The sequence below is a fragment of the Anser cygnoides genome, chromosome 5 (genome assembly GCF_040182565.1).
Source record: "Anser cygnoides isolate HZ-2024a breed goose chromosome 5, Taihu_goose_T2T_genome, whole genome shotgun sequence".
Lineage (NCBI taxonomy): Eukaryota > Metazoa > Chordata > Aves > Anseriformes > Anatidae > Anser > Anser cygnoides.
In genome coordinates this window covers 38,101,017-38,115,286 of record NC_089877.1, presented here as the reverse complement: position 1 = coordinate 38,115,286, position 14,270 = coordinate 38,101,017, and the positions used below count along the sequence as shown (strand labels likewise).

Below are 14,270 nucleotides of genomic sequence, written 5' to 3'. Positions count from 1 at the left end.
AATTACACTAGTATTCATGAAGGTATGGTCCCTTCTTTGATTTCAGCGTGGTGTCTAGCCCTGTGGTATATTGATCCTCACTGTTACAATCTCTACCTTCAATGCTAAGCAAGTAACAGCTGAACAACAGCAACAGTGTAAAAGGGTTAAAAGTCTTCCATACTGTACCTTTCCACGTTTCTTTCCAGAAGCTGTGAAGTCGATTTCTCCTATGCAATATGGCAGTTCTCTTTTGAAAGCTTCCTCTTTGTCGCTGCTGCAGAGCTTGGTTTCAATTTCCTCCATTGAATTTCTAAGTTGATCACCAGGTTGTTCACTGAAATGATTGGAGAACTGGAAAAGAAGTTGATTAAACTGAAGAGGCCACAAAATCCACAAACTCATATCTCGTTGAGTAGTTAACTATTTTACTATTTTAGTATTATGCTTAAATTGGAGGCAATTGTGTTGGATGTATGTACAGGAGGAGGCAGATTCCATACCAAAGCTTTGTAACTTAAGTTATAAAGAGGCATGGAGGAGTAAGACATCTAGAGTCTCAGCATGTAGAAAGCTGAGTTACAAGGTACAAAATCCCACAATTTGTCCAAAGTCACGTGTGATGTCTTGGAGTCCAAAAGTAAACCTACAAATTCTGCAAGAGAAAAAGAGGTGCCTTGGCCACAAACTATTGCAAGCAATGGTTGAGCTGTGTCAGTGAGTGTCTGAGTCACAGTTTGTTGATGTTATGTATCATGCTACTAGACTGATATTATCCAACATGAACACTAAATAACTAAGCGATGGCATTGTATTCACCTGAAGGTTACCGAGGAGAGTTTTGCTGTCTATCTGCTCTAGGGATAGGATATTTATTCATAAGCCAAAGTATCTAAGATCAGACTGTACTTAACAGCATACAGTTCAGAAAGGGATGTGGCTTTGTCTATATGTGGCTACAGGAATGATAGCAAGTAATCCATCCTAGAGCAAAGGTCATATGACAGCAGTTGTTCTTCTGCATTACATGATACTGGAAGAAGTCCTCTTGCTTTCCCTACATTTCCCCCCAAAGTCCAGTTTGACTGGACTGATATATTATGATTTGAAAAATACCGGTTTCAACCTGTCTGCCTTGTTTCTTTTCAAAAACAAAAGCAATGAAATAGCTCTCTCCCCCTGCCCTTTGTCTTCACCTACATATTCAGTACATTATGTTTAAAAAAAAATCCTTGTGATAGTAAGTCAGAAATGGTAATCAATCCTGCATTAATGAGACCGTATTCATAAAATCTTTATTTCCTGGTCAAAGAGACTTGCTGTCGACTTTAAAAGTAGGTCAAGCTAGCAAATCTCTTGTGTGTCTGTTAGGATGCTCCAGCAGAGGGAGCAAGCCCTCCAGCTGTTCCCTTGGCCTGACAAGTCTGGGAAGCCTGTATCAGGGCTGCCTCACTACTGCAGTCTCTGTATTCTTTTCTGTTTTCCATGAAAAAGTTGTTTGGAGTTGCCCTTTTCTCAGATCTTCCCCTGAAAAGTGGTTATGGACCCCCTCATGATTTCAGTTTTTCCTTTTCAATTATAAACCACATCTTCCCCTCCCCACCCCTCAATTTTTGGACATAGATCCCTGCTTTAAAGATATCGCTCTCATTCTTCTCCCTGACAGCACGCTAGTTGCTTTTTGAGAGAAGGAAGTGTTTGTTCTGAAAACCAGAATATTGGACTTTTCTGGGTAAGAGTCTTACCTAGAAGACCTTTCAGGTTATCGGTAGTGGTAGTCACAACAAAGTCCACCTTTTTTTTTTTAAGTCTACTTGGTCACTGGAGATGCAGCTTTATCTCCAAAGATCATAGAAGACAGTACTCTGGGGAAAAAAATAGTTAATACAGAGTCATAACAAGACATTTTTAGCAATTCTGAAGTACAGAAATCACTTCCTGGAACTTGCTGACAGAACAAAGGGTTTGATTAGAAACGAGTATTCAGGACTGAATTCATGGGGTACATTTAGTCACTATTCATCGCTGTCCTAGATAGCACGCACATATCTGTAACTGCACCCAGGCAATGAACTCAGAACAGATTTACAAAGCAATCTGACCATTAATTTGGCCTCTTGGTTAGACCCCAAGTTGTTAATTTTAAGTCTAGTACAAGATTCTAATTTACAAAATTTGACAATGTGGTTATCCATGATTTCTCTTTTGGAACAAAGCATAGAATTACTGAGCCTCATAAGGAATCTTCTTGTATTTGGATAATTAATTTTGCCAGAAACAGCATATCATTTGGTTTTTAGTTTAGCAACAAGTCCGGCTCTGGATGGTAGTAAACAACAGTGAAAGAGACAAAAAATAGATAAGATGCAGAAGCTTTGTTCATAAGCCTTTATAATAAAGACTGAAAAGTGAGGTAGAGACTTGCTGAGACTTGCAGTATGATTGTAGTAACATACAGGTGTAAATGTTCCACCCAATGGTGCTTATGGAGCAAGGAAATTTTGCTTTGGTGTTTAAAGTTGTGGGGAAGATTTTTAAAGGCTATTCTATAGATACTGTGCTAGTGGGAGAATAAAAAAAAAAAGTTCCTTACATTGAATATTGCAAAATCACCAGGAAATAAAAAATGCTGCGTAAGATTTGCAGCTTGGTTCTTGAGCATAAAGGCTGACCCATAGTAAAAGTTCACTTACTCTACAGTTGTTTCAGCTACTGCAGTGTAATCCCTCACTGTTACCGGCAGAATCATAGAACACGGCATGGGTTTGTTCAGTACTGCTCACCCCTCACTTTGCACTGCAGGGGAGCTTCACTATATGCTGATCAGTCAGCACAGAGATTTCATTCTGTCCCTAATATTTGAAATATATATATATATATATATATATATATTCAGAAGAGGACATAATCCAAGAGGAAATGACAGAGCTGACTGTTAAGCAAGCAGACATCTTGCCCATTGTCAATACACGGTTAGTTCCCTTTTGCTTATTAGACAACAAACTATGTAATATAATTACAGGTTTTTTGGAGTGCCTTTCTCCTGGGTTTAATTCTGTCTTATTCTGCTTGGTTTTGGCTTTCACATAAGTCTCTGTAGTGGTTTCAAGGGCTATTGCTTTGAGACTTGAAGCTGTATTAGATTGCAATTGTGTCAGGTCACAGCAATTGGGTCAAATCTTTCTGCTCAAAGTCATGATGTTCCAGTGAAGTCAGCTTAGCTATGGTCAGCTTGCATCACTGTAACATTACTGAGCGTTAATTGTAAGGGTCTGGTATAAGCCCATGCCTTGGGAAAGAATAGACAGATGTCCAGAAACAGGAGCATAGTCCAAGTACTTTTGAATGAGAGGAAAGGTAGGGAAGGAAGCAAAGAAGAGACAAAGATTATAAGCTCAGCTGGGTGAAGAATCAATGGGGGATGAGCAGTACTTCAGCATTTTTTCCCATACCACATATTATTTTCTGTTGATCTTTTTTCTTAGAAAATTACAATTGATGTTTTTATCCTAACTTTTAAATTGTTTTGCCCTCCATTATCTGTGAGAATGCCACTCACTTAAAGGCACGCAACCGGAGATAGTTAAGTTGTGAAAAAAATGCCACAAAAATCTCACCCACTCCAATCTGTGCATTCATATTTTAAATATGCTTTGTGTGCACATGTATACATCGAGCAATGTTACTTTAGTTCTAGTTCAGACTTAAGTACAGATTTTCTATCTAGGCTGCAGCTAGGTATTAATTTTGTAGGTCAAATTCTGTCCTAGATGTTCCCGTTGACTATAAATACAAAACATCTATGGAAAGAACGTACCTCTAATGATTACCGGATTTGAAATATAACCTAGAAAACTATTTCTAACTAGCAAAGCAAGTTAAGACAATTATGAGGAAAAGACAATTGCCAGTTCCACCTACAGCTGGAAATGTGAGTCAATGTCATTTACACTGAGGATGGCCTGATTAAATCATTCCAGGTGTCAGCCAGTCTCATGAATCATTATTTCTTTAACCTCATAAATGGGAGGTGTTAGAATTGTACCAGTGTACAATGAGTGCTTGTAACAGTGGAGTTTGTGTGTCCTAATGCTCTTAGCCCTCCATTTTAGGCAGTCCTAACTTTTTATTTGGACATTCTAGATTTCTGGGATGTAGGAAATTGGCAGGTACAACTTCAAGGGGGTAATTGTTATGGTTGCAGGGAATCTCTATAAGAGGGATACTTATGGAGATTCTTCCTACGTACATCCCATTTTGGACTGTTCTCCCTCCTATCTTTGCTTCCCTACTCTTCCTCTGTCATGCCTTCTCTCCCCTCGTCTCCTTTTCACTGCTGCTTCATTCCCACTTACCTCCAGTCTTCTGGAGGATCTTTGCAACCACTGTCACTACTACTTAGCCCACGGTGAATGTGCAGCTGTTACTCCATGTGTGGTAACAACAGGACAGATCACTCGTCCCCAGATGGATGACGAGATTGTGGGTCCTTATCATCCTTCCTTTGCTATGCTTATAGATGTTAACTAGGGAGTTGGGCTGTGTCCGTGATGGGAACAGAGGCCAAACTGGAGCCTTCCAAACACATCTTGTGAACATGAGCCCAGTGAATGGATGGCTTGACCTCAATTGTTGTCTTCAAATGTAATCGTTGGATTAAGAGAGTAGGCGTACGGTACTCGTTAGCTCTCAGACTTAACAGTAGTAAGAATTCTCCTTCATACCAGTATGCGGATCAGCAGACTGGGGCACACCCTGACTAAATCACTATTTGACTCCCCCACCTACTCAAGGAGTACATTTGAATATGCAGGTGAAATGATTAAATATAGTAATGCAGCTGGGCCAGTACTGCTGCTCAGCCACAAAGCCCCCTCTTAGCTTCAGTGGCAGATGGAGCAAAACTTTTTTTTTTGTTTATGCATTTTAGAGGAAGTTTTTGTGGAACAAAAAACTGTGCCAATTACCTGTGCAGTTCATCAGTGCAGGATAAGCTAGCAATCCCAAAGAAAAGTGAATTTTAACTATTGATGAGAAAAAGAGAGGGTTCACAGTAACAATGCAAGTGAGGAATGAGGGGGAAACTGCAACAGAGACAAATACAATGAACTTTATGTGAGCAGGAATGTTCAGCTTCCCATGTGCATGATGGGATACAGTTGGCTAAACTTCAGTCCTATAGGAAAGGACCTAAATGTGTCAGGCAAGACAAGCAAAAGTGAGAAATGCCACGGTGTTCTTGCAAGAGAGAAATACCATGTATGGCGATATCAACAGGAGAGCCTGTGAGAAACCTGAAGTCACTCAACTGTCCATCAGAACAGCTTCAGCTGTATTGTTGTTTGGTTTGGAGTGCCAGGCTTGAGAAGAGTTACAGAGAAGCTGGAGAAGGTTTGAGCAGGAGCAACAAGAATGAATAGGGACTTCACTTAAAAAAAAATAAAATAAAATTGAACAAATTAGAGTTGCATAACCAAAAGTATAGAAGGGGAGGGATAAAGGGAGCGTAACAGCTTGTCAGGACAAAAAGATGGTAGGAAAGATGTGGTCTTAGTACTTATAGCTAGTATAGAAAGTAATGGGCTCAAGGTAATAATGGTAACATGGCTGTCTGGGGATAAAATAACAGTGTTCAGAGAAAGATTTCCCTGGAAAGTATGAAAACCCTTATACCAGTGGTTAGGGAGCTGGTAAAGCAGTCAGGCCACGGTCCTTGACTGTGATGGGTTCTGTATGTTGTGACCCAAAGAACGTGACCTTAACCTGCGTGTCATTGCAACCCTAAGAGCTGCATGTGTTTGTGGCTCTGATCATTGAGATGCATATATGCTTATGTAACTTTAATAATGGAAATGTTCCTATTGACTGTAGCGCAAGCACTCACTCAAGGAAAGATTGCACCAGTGAGTTTACTGGGTCAGTGCCAGCAAAAGAGTAATTCAATTATTTGCTTCCAGTGATAGCCATATTTTCTACTCCTGTCTTGAACTGAAACATAATAAATATGCAGAACAAAGGAGCAGGGGAACAGAATAAAGAAAACCAGAGAAGTGAAGAGCAAAGAATGCAAAATTCATATTCAAGGAAGTCTTTCAGCATGTGCTCTGAAGATGAATTGGTAGAATCTAATTGGTGTGTATGTTTAAGTGTGAAGAAACAAGAATAGTATTTCAATCAAGGGTAAATGTAATGGAGAAGGGGGATGTAAGACAAGACTGATTAGAAGCCGGGAGGAAAAAAAAATCTGATCATGGCTGTGGAAATATAAATACATAACATGTGAGACCTTTATAGAGACTTTCCTTAGGGAAAATAAATGCATACATATGGGAGAGACTGATGTATATGTGTGTATATGCAATTTTACACATTATCTAGCTTACATTTACATTGCAGCTTTGGAAAATGTTTGTCAGGAATTAGCACATTCAAATTCTGGAAACAATGCAAGAAATGTTTCTGCGTCACAGCATACAAACTAGGATCATCTACTACGATTGCCAAGGAATTGCCAAATCATGAAGGCCTAGGGTTGGCCCTGCTTGTGCAGGTGAATTGGACCAGATGACCTCCAGAGGTCCCATCCAACCACAGCCATCCTGTGACTCTGAAATGTACCATTAAAAATTGTAACCAGCTGTCCTGTGGGCTTTATCAAGTCTGTATCAAATAATTTTTTGAGAATTACATAAATAGAAAAAGGAAGCGAAAGAAATTTGACTTATAGCAAGTGCAATTATAATTGTAGTGTAGGACTCTTCTCTCGCTGTTGGACAGGAGGGCTAAGAAAAGCAGTTAAGTGCCAGAGGTGAAAGCTGGAGGGATGCAACAAGTACACAGAAAATAACTTACAGAAAGGTTTGTCTATAATTTAATTAGGACACAGATACAGAGCCTATACTGGGGGTTGACAGCAACTTTGGGAATATGTTCACTAACCATAGATTTTATGAGTGTGCAGACACAGGGTTAGGCCAGAGTAAATATTAACAGAAACAAGAAAATTGAAACAAAATGAGGTGAAGAAGTGAAGCACAGAAGTTACCTAATAAAATACAAGTTTGGGTTAGGTTTTCAGATACATTTATGTGAACTACCCCACTAGAAGCTTTCAAAAACAGTGTTAGTTTTGTTTCTAAGTGAGGCAGCTGTTTAAAGAATGTTATCTGAAGTAACTTGTCTTTACTGAACATGTACGTAGTCAATAATCTGAACAAAATGTCAGAGGAGGAAAAAAATATTTAAAAATCAAGCGATACAAAGATGTGTGGGAAGACAGCCTGATTACTGAACCAGCACAGGTTTTGTTTTAACATGTGCTAGAGTATGTCTCTCAAGCCTGATTCTTCCTGTAACTGCCAAGGCATAAGGATGTGAGGCAAATCAAGTATTTGCAGGAGTCTTCCCATTAGTTTCTAGGAGTGTGACTTGTGGTTTGGACGGGGTTAGCACCAAGCCTTTAACAAATGAATGTGCAAAATGCTAATGCAAATATAGGTACTTTGTCTTTTTGTTTCTGTCTCCATCTGCTTAACATGGTAAAGAGCACCAGAGGCTATTTGAATAATGTACTTTTAGTGAGTTTGCAGAAATTTGCATATGGATGTCTGCCAGTAAATTTCATAGAAGTGGATTTATCTGGGGAGAAAACCAGAGAGGGTGGAGAGGCAATAAAAGGGAAATGAAGACATCAGGGAAGTAAATAATGGAAGGAGCAGATGGAATAGACTAGAGAAAACACACATCAATACTGCTCGATTTAAAATGAAGCGATTGGCTGTCCTTATATAGCACATTGTATAAAGGGCTGGGGGGAGCTTGATGCTAGTTTCAAATACTTCTGGCCCTTCACTGCTCTGTTCCCACAGCATGGCATGCCACTTTGAAGCTGTGCCAACATAACTCTTTGTGTGGCCTCACAGTGAATCTGAGTTCACATAAAAAGAACTAATTTTTGCCAGGTCATTTTTCAGCAAAATTGGTTCACTTATGCGTATACAGCATGACACGCAAACTCCTGAGAATAATGTATTGTGAATCCACAGTCGTAGTTCATGCTGGAAGAAAATGTAAGAATATGGGAATGGTTCTGATTCATAACAAATGCCTCGGAAAGGACAATATTCAGATAAGGCAGGCAAAATCATACACGAAAAACTTAGCTGAAGCTGGCATGTACATGGACACTTGACAAATGACTGCTATTGAAAGCAAAGGACACAATGTGTACTATTGAAAACAGAAGGATTAGAAAATAAAAAGGACCACTACTCAGGAACTGGAAAGGCTTGAAATAATCTACTGTGGCTTTGCTCAGATCAGCTAGTATTTTTCATTCCTTAGATCTCTAGTACACTAGACTTGTAGAATTTTCAAAAACTCAGAGTTGTTTCTCTTGAGGCCAACATCTGACTTCATAAAGTCAGCCCTTAGCATTAAGCAAAGACCTAGTCTTTTACAAATTCTACTTTATAAGCTATGCTAAAATAATCTTTACCTTATTTCAAGGTTGTTGTGTGTACAATAAGAGTGTGCAATTTCATGCTTGCAGCCATACATTCTTTTTTGAAAAATGCGATTGTGGAGGGGGGTGGGGAGGAAGGAGGGCAACCAAACCTACATGTTGTTTCCCTGTGTGAGTGCTTTCATCATCACCTATTTATAAGAGTTTATTCAGTGCTTTAGGCAAATTTTGTAAGCTTGAAAGGGAAGTATATTCAAAACGTAGAATTTGTTTTGCATAAACCATATGCAAGGTGTACTTTGAGAATTCCATGCCTTATGAAAATAATTTATTCTGTTTTGTTTCTTAAATACAACAAAACTGTAGACACAATTTTTCTTTTAACATTTTGAACTTGGTGCACTGTGCAAAAATGTTAATGACAAAATTGTTATTTTCCTGTTCAAGTTTTCTCCTTGATAAGACGTGAATCCCTCTCTATCTTTTCAGTTAGCTAAAACACTGAAGTTGCATTTGGATACGATTGTTCGTTTCAGGAGGGCTTGAGCTTTAGAACCTAAGTGCTGCACACTTTGAAATCACACTCACTGAAGGCACCAAGATGTATTTTTACAACCTTTCCTAGAAATTTGGATCTCTCGCAACTCTTATAAGCCCTGGCAGCCTCAACTTTAAAATATATGCCTGTCATCCACTACAATGAAGCCTGTCCTTTTTTTTTTTCTTATTGATAGTATTTATTTTTAACTCAGGGTGGCAGCAAACTATAGCCAATTTGCTCTTTGGCTGTCTTTCTTAGATTTCTTTTCAGATAGATATAGATCAGGTCCAAATGAATAAGGAGATTATAAAACTGCAAAGCACAGAAGAGAGTGTCTGAAGGTGGATGAAAATGGTTGACCCAGGGCAGTTAAGGATGGCTTCAGTGTACAGGAGAAAGATAGACCTCACTTAGGTGTTTGTGATACTTGAGAATATCTGTGACTACAGTCCCTGCCAGCAGATTAGCAAGAGGCACGTGCTGGCAGGCACAGGGATTCCAGCTCTGTTGAACTTTGTCTGTATTAAAAGTCCCCATTTTTCCCCCATATCTATATTCTTTCCCGATGTCTGTAACGGTTCTGCTGGCAGGTGTACTCACAGCAGTACCCAGTTATAATCACCAGGTAGATATTCAAATGCAGTGAACTCTGTGCTTAACAGAGGTTAACGTGCTGTAGGAGAGAAATAAAATAGTAGATGCTTCCCTTCACTTGATCTTTATACACATACAAAGTGTTACCTCATTTAGTTTTCTTCCTGCTTGCAGGGTCTGGTTTTCATTGAGATGAAATGTGGATATCAAGGAAAAAAGAATGCTTAAGCCCAAACAAACAAAAAAACCATAAACAACTGTCCTGTCTAAAAGTTTGCTACATAGCAAGTTGTCTGAACCAATTTGTACATCAGAGATTAATTTTACTCTTCTCAGATGACTGTAAATGAGCAATATCCAACTGTAGGTTTCTTCTCTTGGATAGTGATTTTCTTTCTTTGTATTTTATCAAGGTCTGCTTAAATTCATGGTCAAACTAGCCAACAAGACCATTAAACTATATAAACTTACTGGGTCCTCTAGAAATACCTCTTCCACTTCAATAGCCAAAGTTTCTGAGATATATTACACTGGGAGAGCAGGAGTCAGTTTAGTTTTGTCCTGAAAAGAGCAATTATTGAGCAAACTTGCTATTACAGAAGATGGTGGTTTGTTTTTTTTTTTCATTCTTGCATTTCTGCAGTGTATGATACATTGTTAGGGGGTAGTGTTTGTGGTGGTTTGCTTGTTTTTTAAATACCTGTAGATCTAAAGCACTGTGATGGGGAAAAAGAAAAAAGAATCCAAAACACTATCAATCCAGTTTCTATAGATGGATCTCTGCAGAGAAATGTATAGATGCTTGGGTACAGTAAAGAGATGCCATTGCTTTAAGGCCCTGTTTTATTATAGTAGCAATGTAGCTATAGATTTCAAATAATGTTATGCAGGAACAAGTTCTGTAGTGCTCCAATATATTACAACTTTAACTGGATGTTACATTTGCCATAAATATGGCAGGCTCTCATCTGAACAATGGGCTAACTAATATGTTACAGATAAAAGGGATGATGAATTCTTTATCTGTCACAAAAAGAGGTTTAAAAAAAAAACAGTTACAAGTAAACTGTATGATCAAGGTACAGCAAAATGCCCCAAATAATTAAATAAAAATAGAAATATGCATATATGGTGTACTGTATGGTGTTGCCTAGGTTTCCTCAGGCAAGCAGATACAAGCTTACATCAGCTGTCCTGTCAAATAAGCTTCTGATTCCAGGAAGGAATCATAATCAGGAGCGATTTGATATTTGGTGCTAGATCCATAAGCCGTCTCCTCACAGGTTATGCCACAGCGTGAGCCTATGCAGCGAGGAAGAGCTTAGATTAGCACTTCAGTAGTTACTATGTTGTTGGATACTCATGTTTGAAATATAACAGAATTCGTATTAATATTTCTGCTATAAAGTTGGATTATAACTCTAGCTAGGGTAAAGTTTCTGTAGTCGTGAAAACATGGATCTACATATATAGAAGATTTGACAATGCTATTTATCTTTGTATAAGAAATGAAAAAAATAGATGCACATGCAAATTTGAATTAATTATAGGATGCAAGTACAGAAAAGCTTAAGAAGCCACTTTCTCACTTGCCACAAGTCTCATAAAAATAGCTAAGACCTAGAACTCTAATTGTTATTAGGAACAGAAGTGCAGATTTAAAATGTAGCTGTTGGAACTCTTAACTTCTACAATTACTGTTGATGTGCTCTGTCCTACTCAATGTTGGTTATGGCTGATTTGCCCAGAGAAGCTGTGGATGACCCATTCCTGGAAGTGTTCAAGGCAAGGTTGGATGGGGCTTTTAGCAACCTGGTCTAGTGAGAGATGTCACAGAATCATCTAGGTTGGAAGAGACCTCCAAGATCACCTAGTCCAACCTCTGACCTGACACTAACAAGTCCTCCACTAAACTGTATCACTAAGCTCTAAATCTAAACGTCTTTTAAAGACCTCCAGGGATGGCGACTCAACCACTTCCCTGGGCAGCCTATTCCAATGCCTAACAACCCTTTCAGTAAAGAAGTTCTTCCTAATATCCAACCTAAACCTCCCCTGGCGCAACTTTAGCCCATTCCACCTCATCCTGTCACCAGGCACATGGGAGAACAGCCTCGCTACAACCTCCTTTAAGGTACCTATAGAGTGTGATAAGGTCGCCCCTGAGCCTTCTCTTTTCCAGACTGAACAATCGTAGCTCCCTCAGCCGCTCCTCGTAAGACTTGTTCTCCAGACTCCTCACCAGCTTCGTTGCCCTTCTCTGGACTCGCTTGAGCACCTCCATGTCCTTCTTGTAGCGAGGGGCCCGAAACTGAACACACTACTCCAGGTGCAGCCTCACCTGAGCCGAGTACAGGGGGACAATCACTTCCCTAGACCTGCTGGCCACACTGTTTCTTATACAAGCCAGGATGCTGTTGGCCTTCTTGGCCACCTGAGCACACTGCTGGCTCATATTCAGCCGACTATCAACCAATACTCCCAGGTCCTTCTCTGCCAGGCAGCTTTCTAACCACTCATCTCCCAGCCCGTAATGCTGCTTGGGGTTGTTGTGCCCCAGCTGCAGGACCCGGCACTTGGCCTTCTTGAACTTCGTACGGTTGGCCTCAGCCCATCGCTCCAGCCTATCCAGATCCTCCTGCATAGCCTTCCTACCCTCGAGCAGATCGACACACGCACCTAACTTGATGTTGTCTGCAAACTTACTGAGGGTGCACTCGATCCCCTCATCCAGATCATCGATAAAGATATTAAAGAGAACTGGCCCTAGTACTGAGCCCTGGGGAACTCCACTAGTGACTGGCCTCCAACAGGATTTAACTCCATTCACCATGACTCTTCAGGCCCAGCTACCCAGCCAGTTTCTAACCCAACGAAGTGTAAGCCAGTCCAAGCCAAGAGCAGCCAGTTTCTTGAGGAGAATGCTGTGGGAAACGGTGTCAAAAGCCTTACTGAAGTCAAGGTAGATCACATCCACAGCCTTTCCCTCATCCACCAAGTGTATCACTTTGTCATAGAAGGAAATCGGGTTTGTCAAGCAGGACATGCCTTTCATAAACCCATGCTGACTGGGCCTGATCGTCTGCTTGCCTTGCAAGTGCTGCGTGATGACAATCTAGATAATCTGCTCCATGAGCTTCCCTGGCACTGAGGTCAAACTAACAAGCCTATAGTTTCCCAGGTCTACCTTCCGGCCCTTCTTGTAGATGGGCGTCACATTTGCTAGCTGCCAGTCGACTGGGACCTCCCCTGACAGCCAGTACTGCTGATAAATGATGGAAAGCGGCTTGGCCAGTTCTTCTGCCAGTTCTCTCAGCACCCTTGGGTGGATCCCATCTGGCCCCATCCACTTGCGTACATCTAAGTGCTGTAGCAGGTCGACAACCATTTCCTCGTGGATTGTGAGGGGCATAGTCTGCTCCCCATCCCCTTCCACCAGCTCAGGGTACTTGGTATGTAGAGAACAACTGGTCTTGCTGCTAAAGACTGAGACAAAAAAGGCATTAAGCACCTCAGCCTTTTCCTCATCTCTTGTCACTAAGTTTCCCCCCACATCCAGTAAAGGATGAAGATTCTCCTTAGTCCTCTGCCCATGGCAGGTTTGTGTGTGTAATTAAATGATCTTTAAGGTCCCTTCCAACCCAAACCATACTATGATTCTATGGTTACAATACTGATTTAAAAAAAAAGCATAGTGTAAAATGCAGAATAATATTCAACGTAAAACTGAAGCAGTCTACATATTCATCTGGGGTGATCCTAATTAGCAGACAGTCAATTTATTTCTCCAAAGGTCTTAAAAAGTCTATTTTAAAGGTAAAAGACCTAGTGTTTTTAAAAATTGTGTACCTGATTTTAATTAGATGAGCAGTTCCCTTGAGCTACCTGCTAGAATCAAAAGAATTCCATGAAGTTAAAAAAAAAAAAAGAGGATGACTTTCACCTTTGTTTATTAATTCTTTTTTAGTTTACTGAGAGATCATGCTTTCCCAGATGAAGAGTTAACGAAGAACAAATTTAACCAAACTCTGGCCTGTCAACATTCCTGCCTGTGTTCCCTGTGATCCCGTCTGAATGCAGGGTCTTCACAGGCAGTTAACTGTGTTTTATCAGAAACCTTCATAAAAAGGGCTTTTTCTAACTAAACTCTGTTACCTAACATTCAGAAAACCAAGTCTGTCCTGCATGCAAGAGGAGAACTGAACAGCACAGTGCACAGATATGTTAGGTGTATGCTCATGCCCTAAGCTCATGGGGCTGGTAGAAGAATCCCATGGAGCAGAAACCTGCAGAGTAGGACAGCAGAAGGCATGGGTACACCTTTCTACTCTGCTGTCTCAGAAACAGCTGTAGAGTAGAAACCTGCCTACTGTACCAGTTCTGCAGTTTGTTATTATCAGACCAAAAACAGTAGCCAAGAATCAGGTAGATAAAAAGTCTGTGAAGATTTGGAGGCTTGTTCTTAGTGCAAGCTGAAATGTCTAAACAGTGGAGAGTGCAATAGTAAAACAGTGTTGAGGTCTAATTGCAGACCAAAATGAATACAGTATGTTTTTACACCAATAGTAGCTAACTTGCTTTCAAGTACTGAACAGAAAAACAACTGATGGAAAGTGATCTGGATCTTGGATGAAGAAAGACAACAACTAGATTGTGAAATTCCTAATGCAGAAAATCTGGAAGTTTTGCATG

General features: G+C 40.2%; 2 protein-coding genes across 2 annotated transcripts in view; one reads left to right on the top strand and one right to left on the bottom strand.

The window, feature by feature from the left end:
- Positions 1–752, bottom strand: part of TRPM5 (transient receptor potential cation channel subfamily M member 5) — a 38,058-nt gene extending 37,306 nt beyond the window's left edge. The window contains exon 1 of the mRNA XM_013191636.3: positions 169–752. Within this exon, the coding sequence (XP_013047090.2) occupies positions 169–384 (216 nt within the window). The 5' untranslated portion in view covers positions 385–752. The remainder of the gene's footprint in view (positions 1–168) is intronic.
- Positions 1–14,270, top strand: part of KCNQ1 (potassium voltage-gated channel subfamily Q member 1) — a 408,236-nt gene that overhangs the window by 39,212 nt on the left and 354,754 nt on the right. The gene's annotated exons all lie outside the window — the stretch shown is intronic.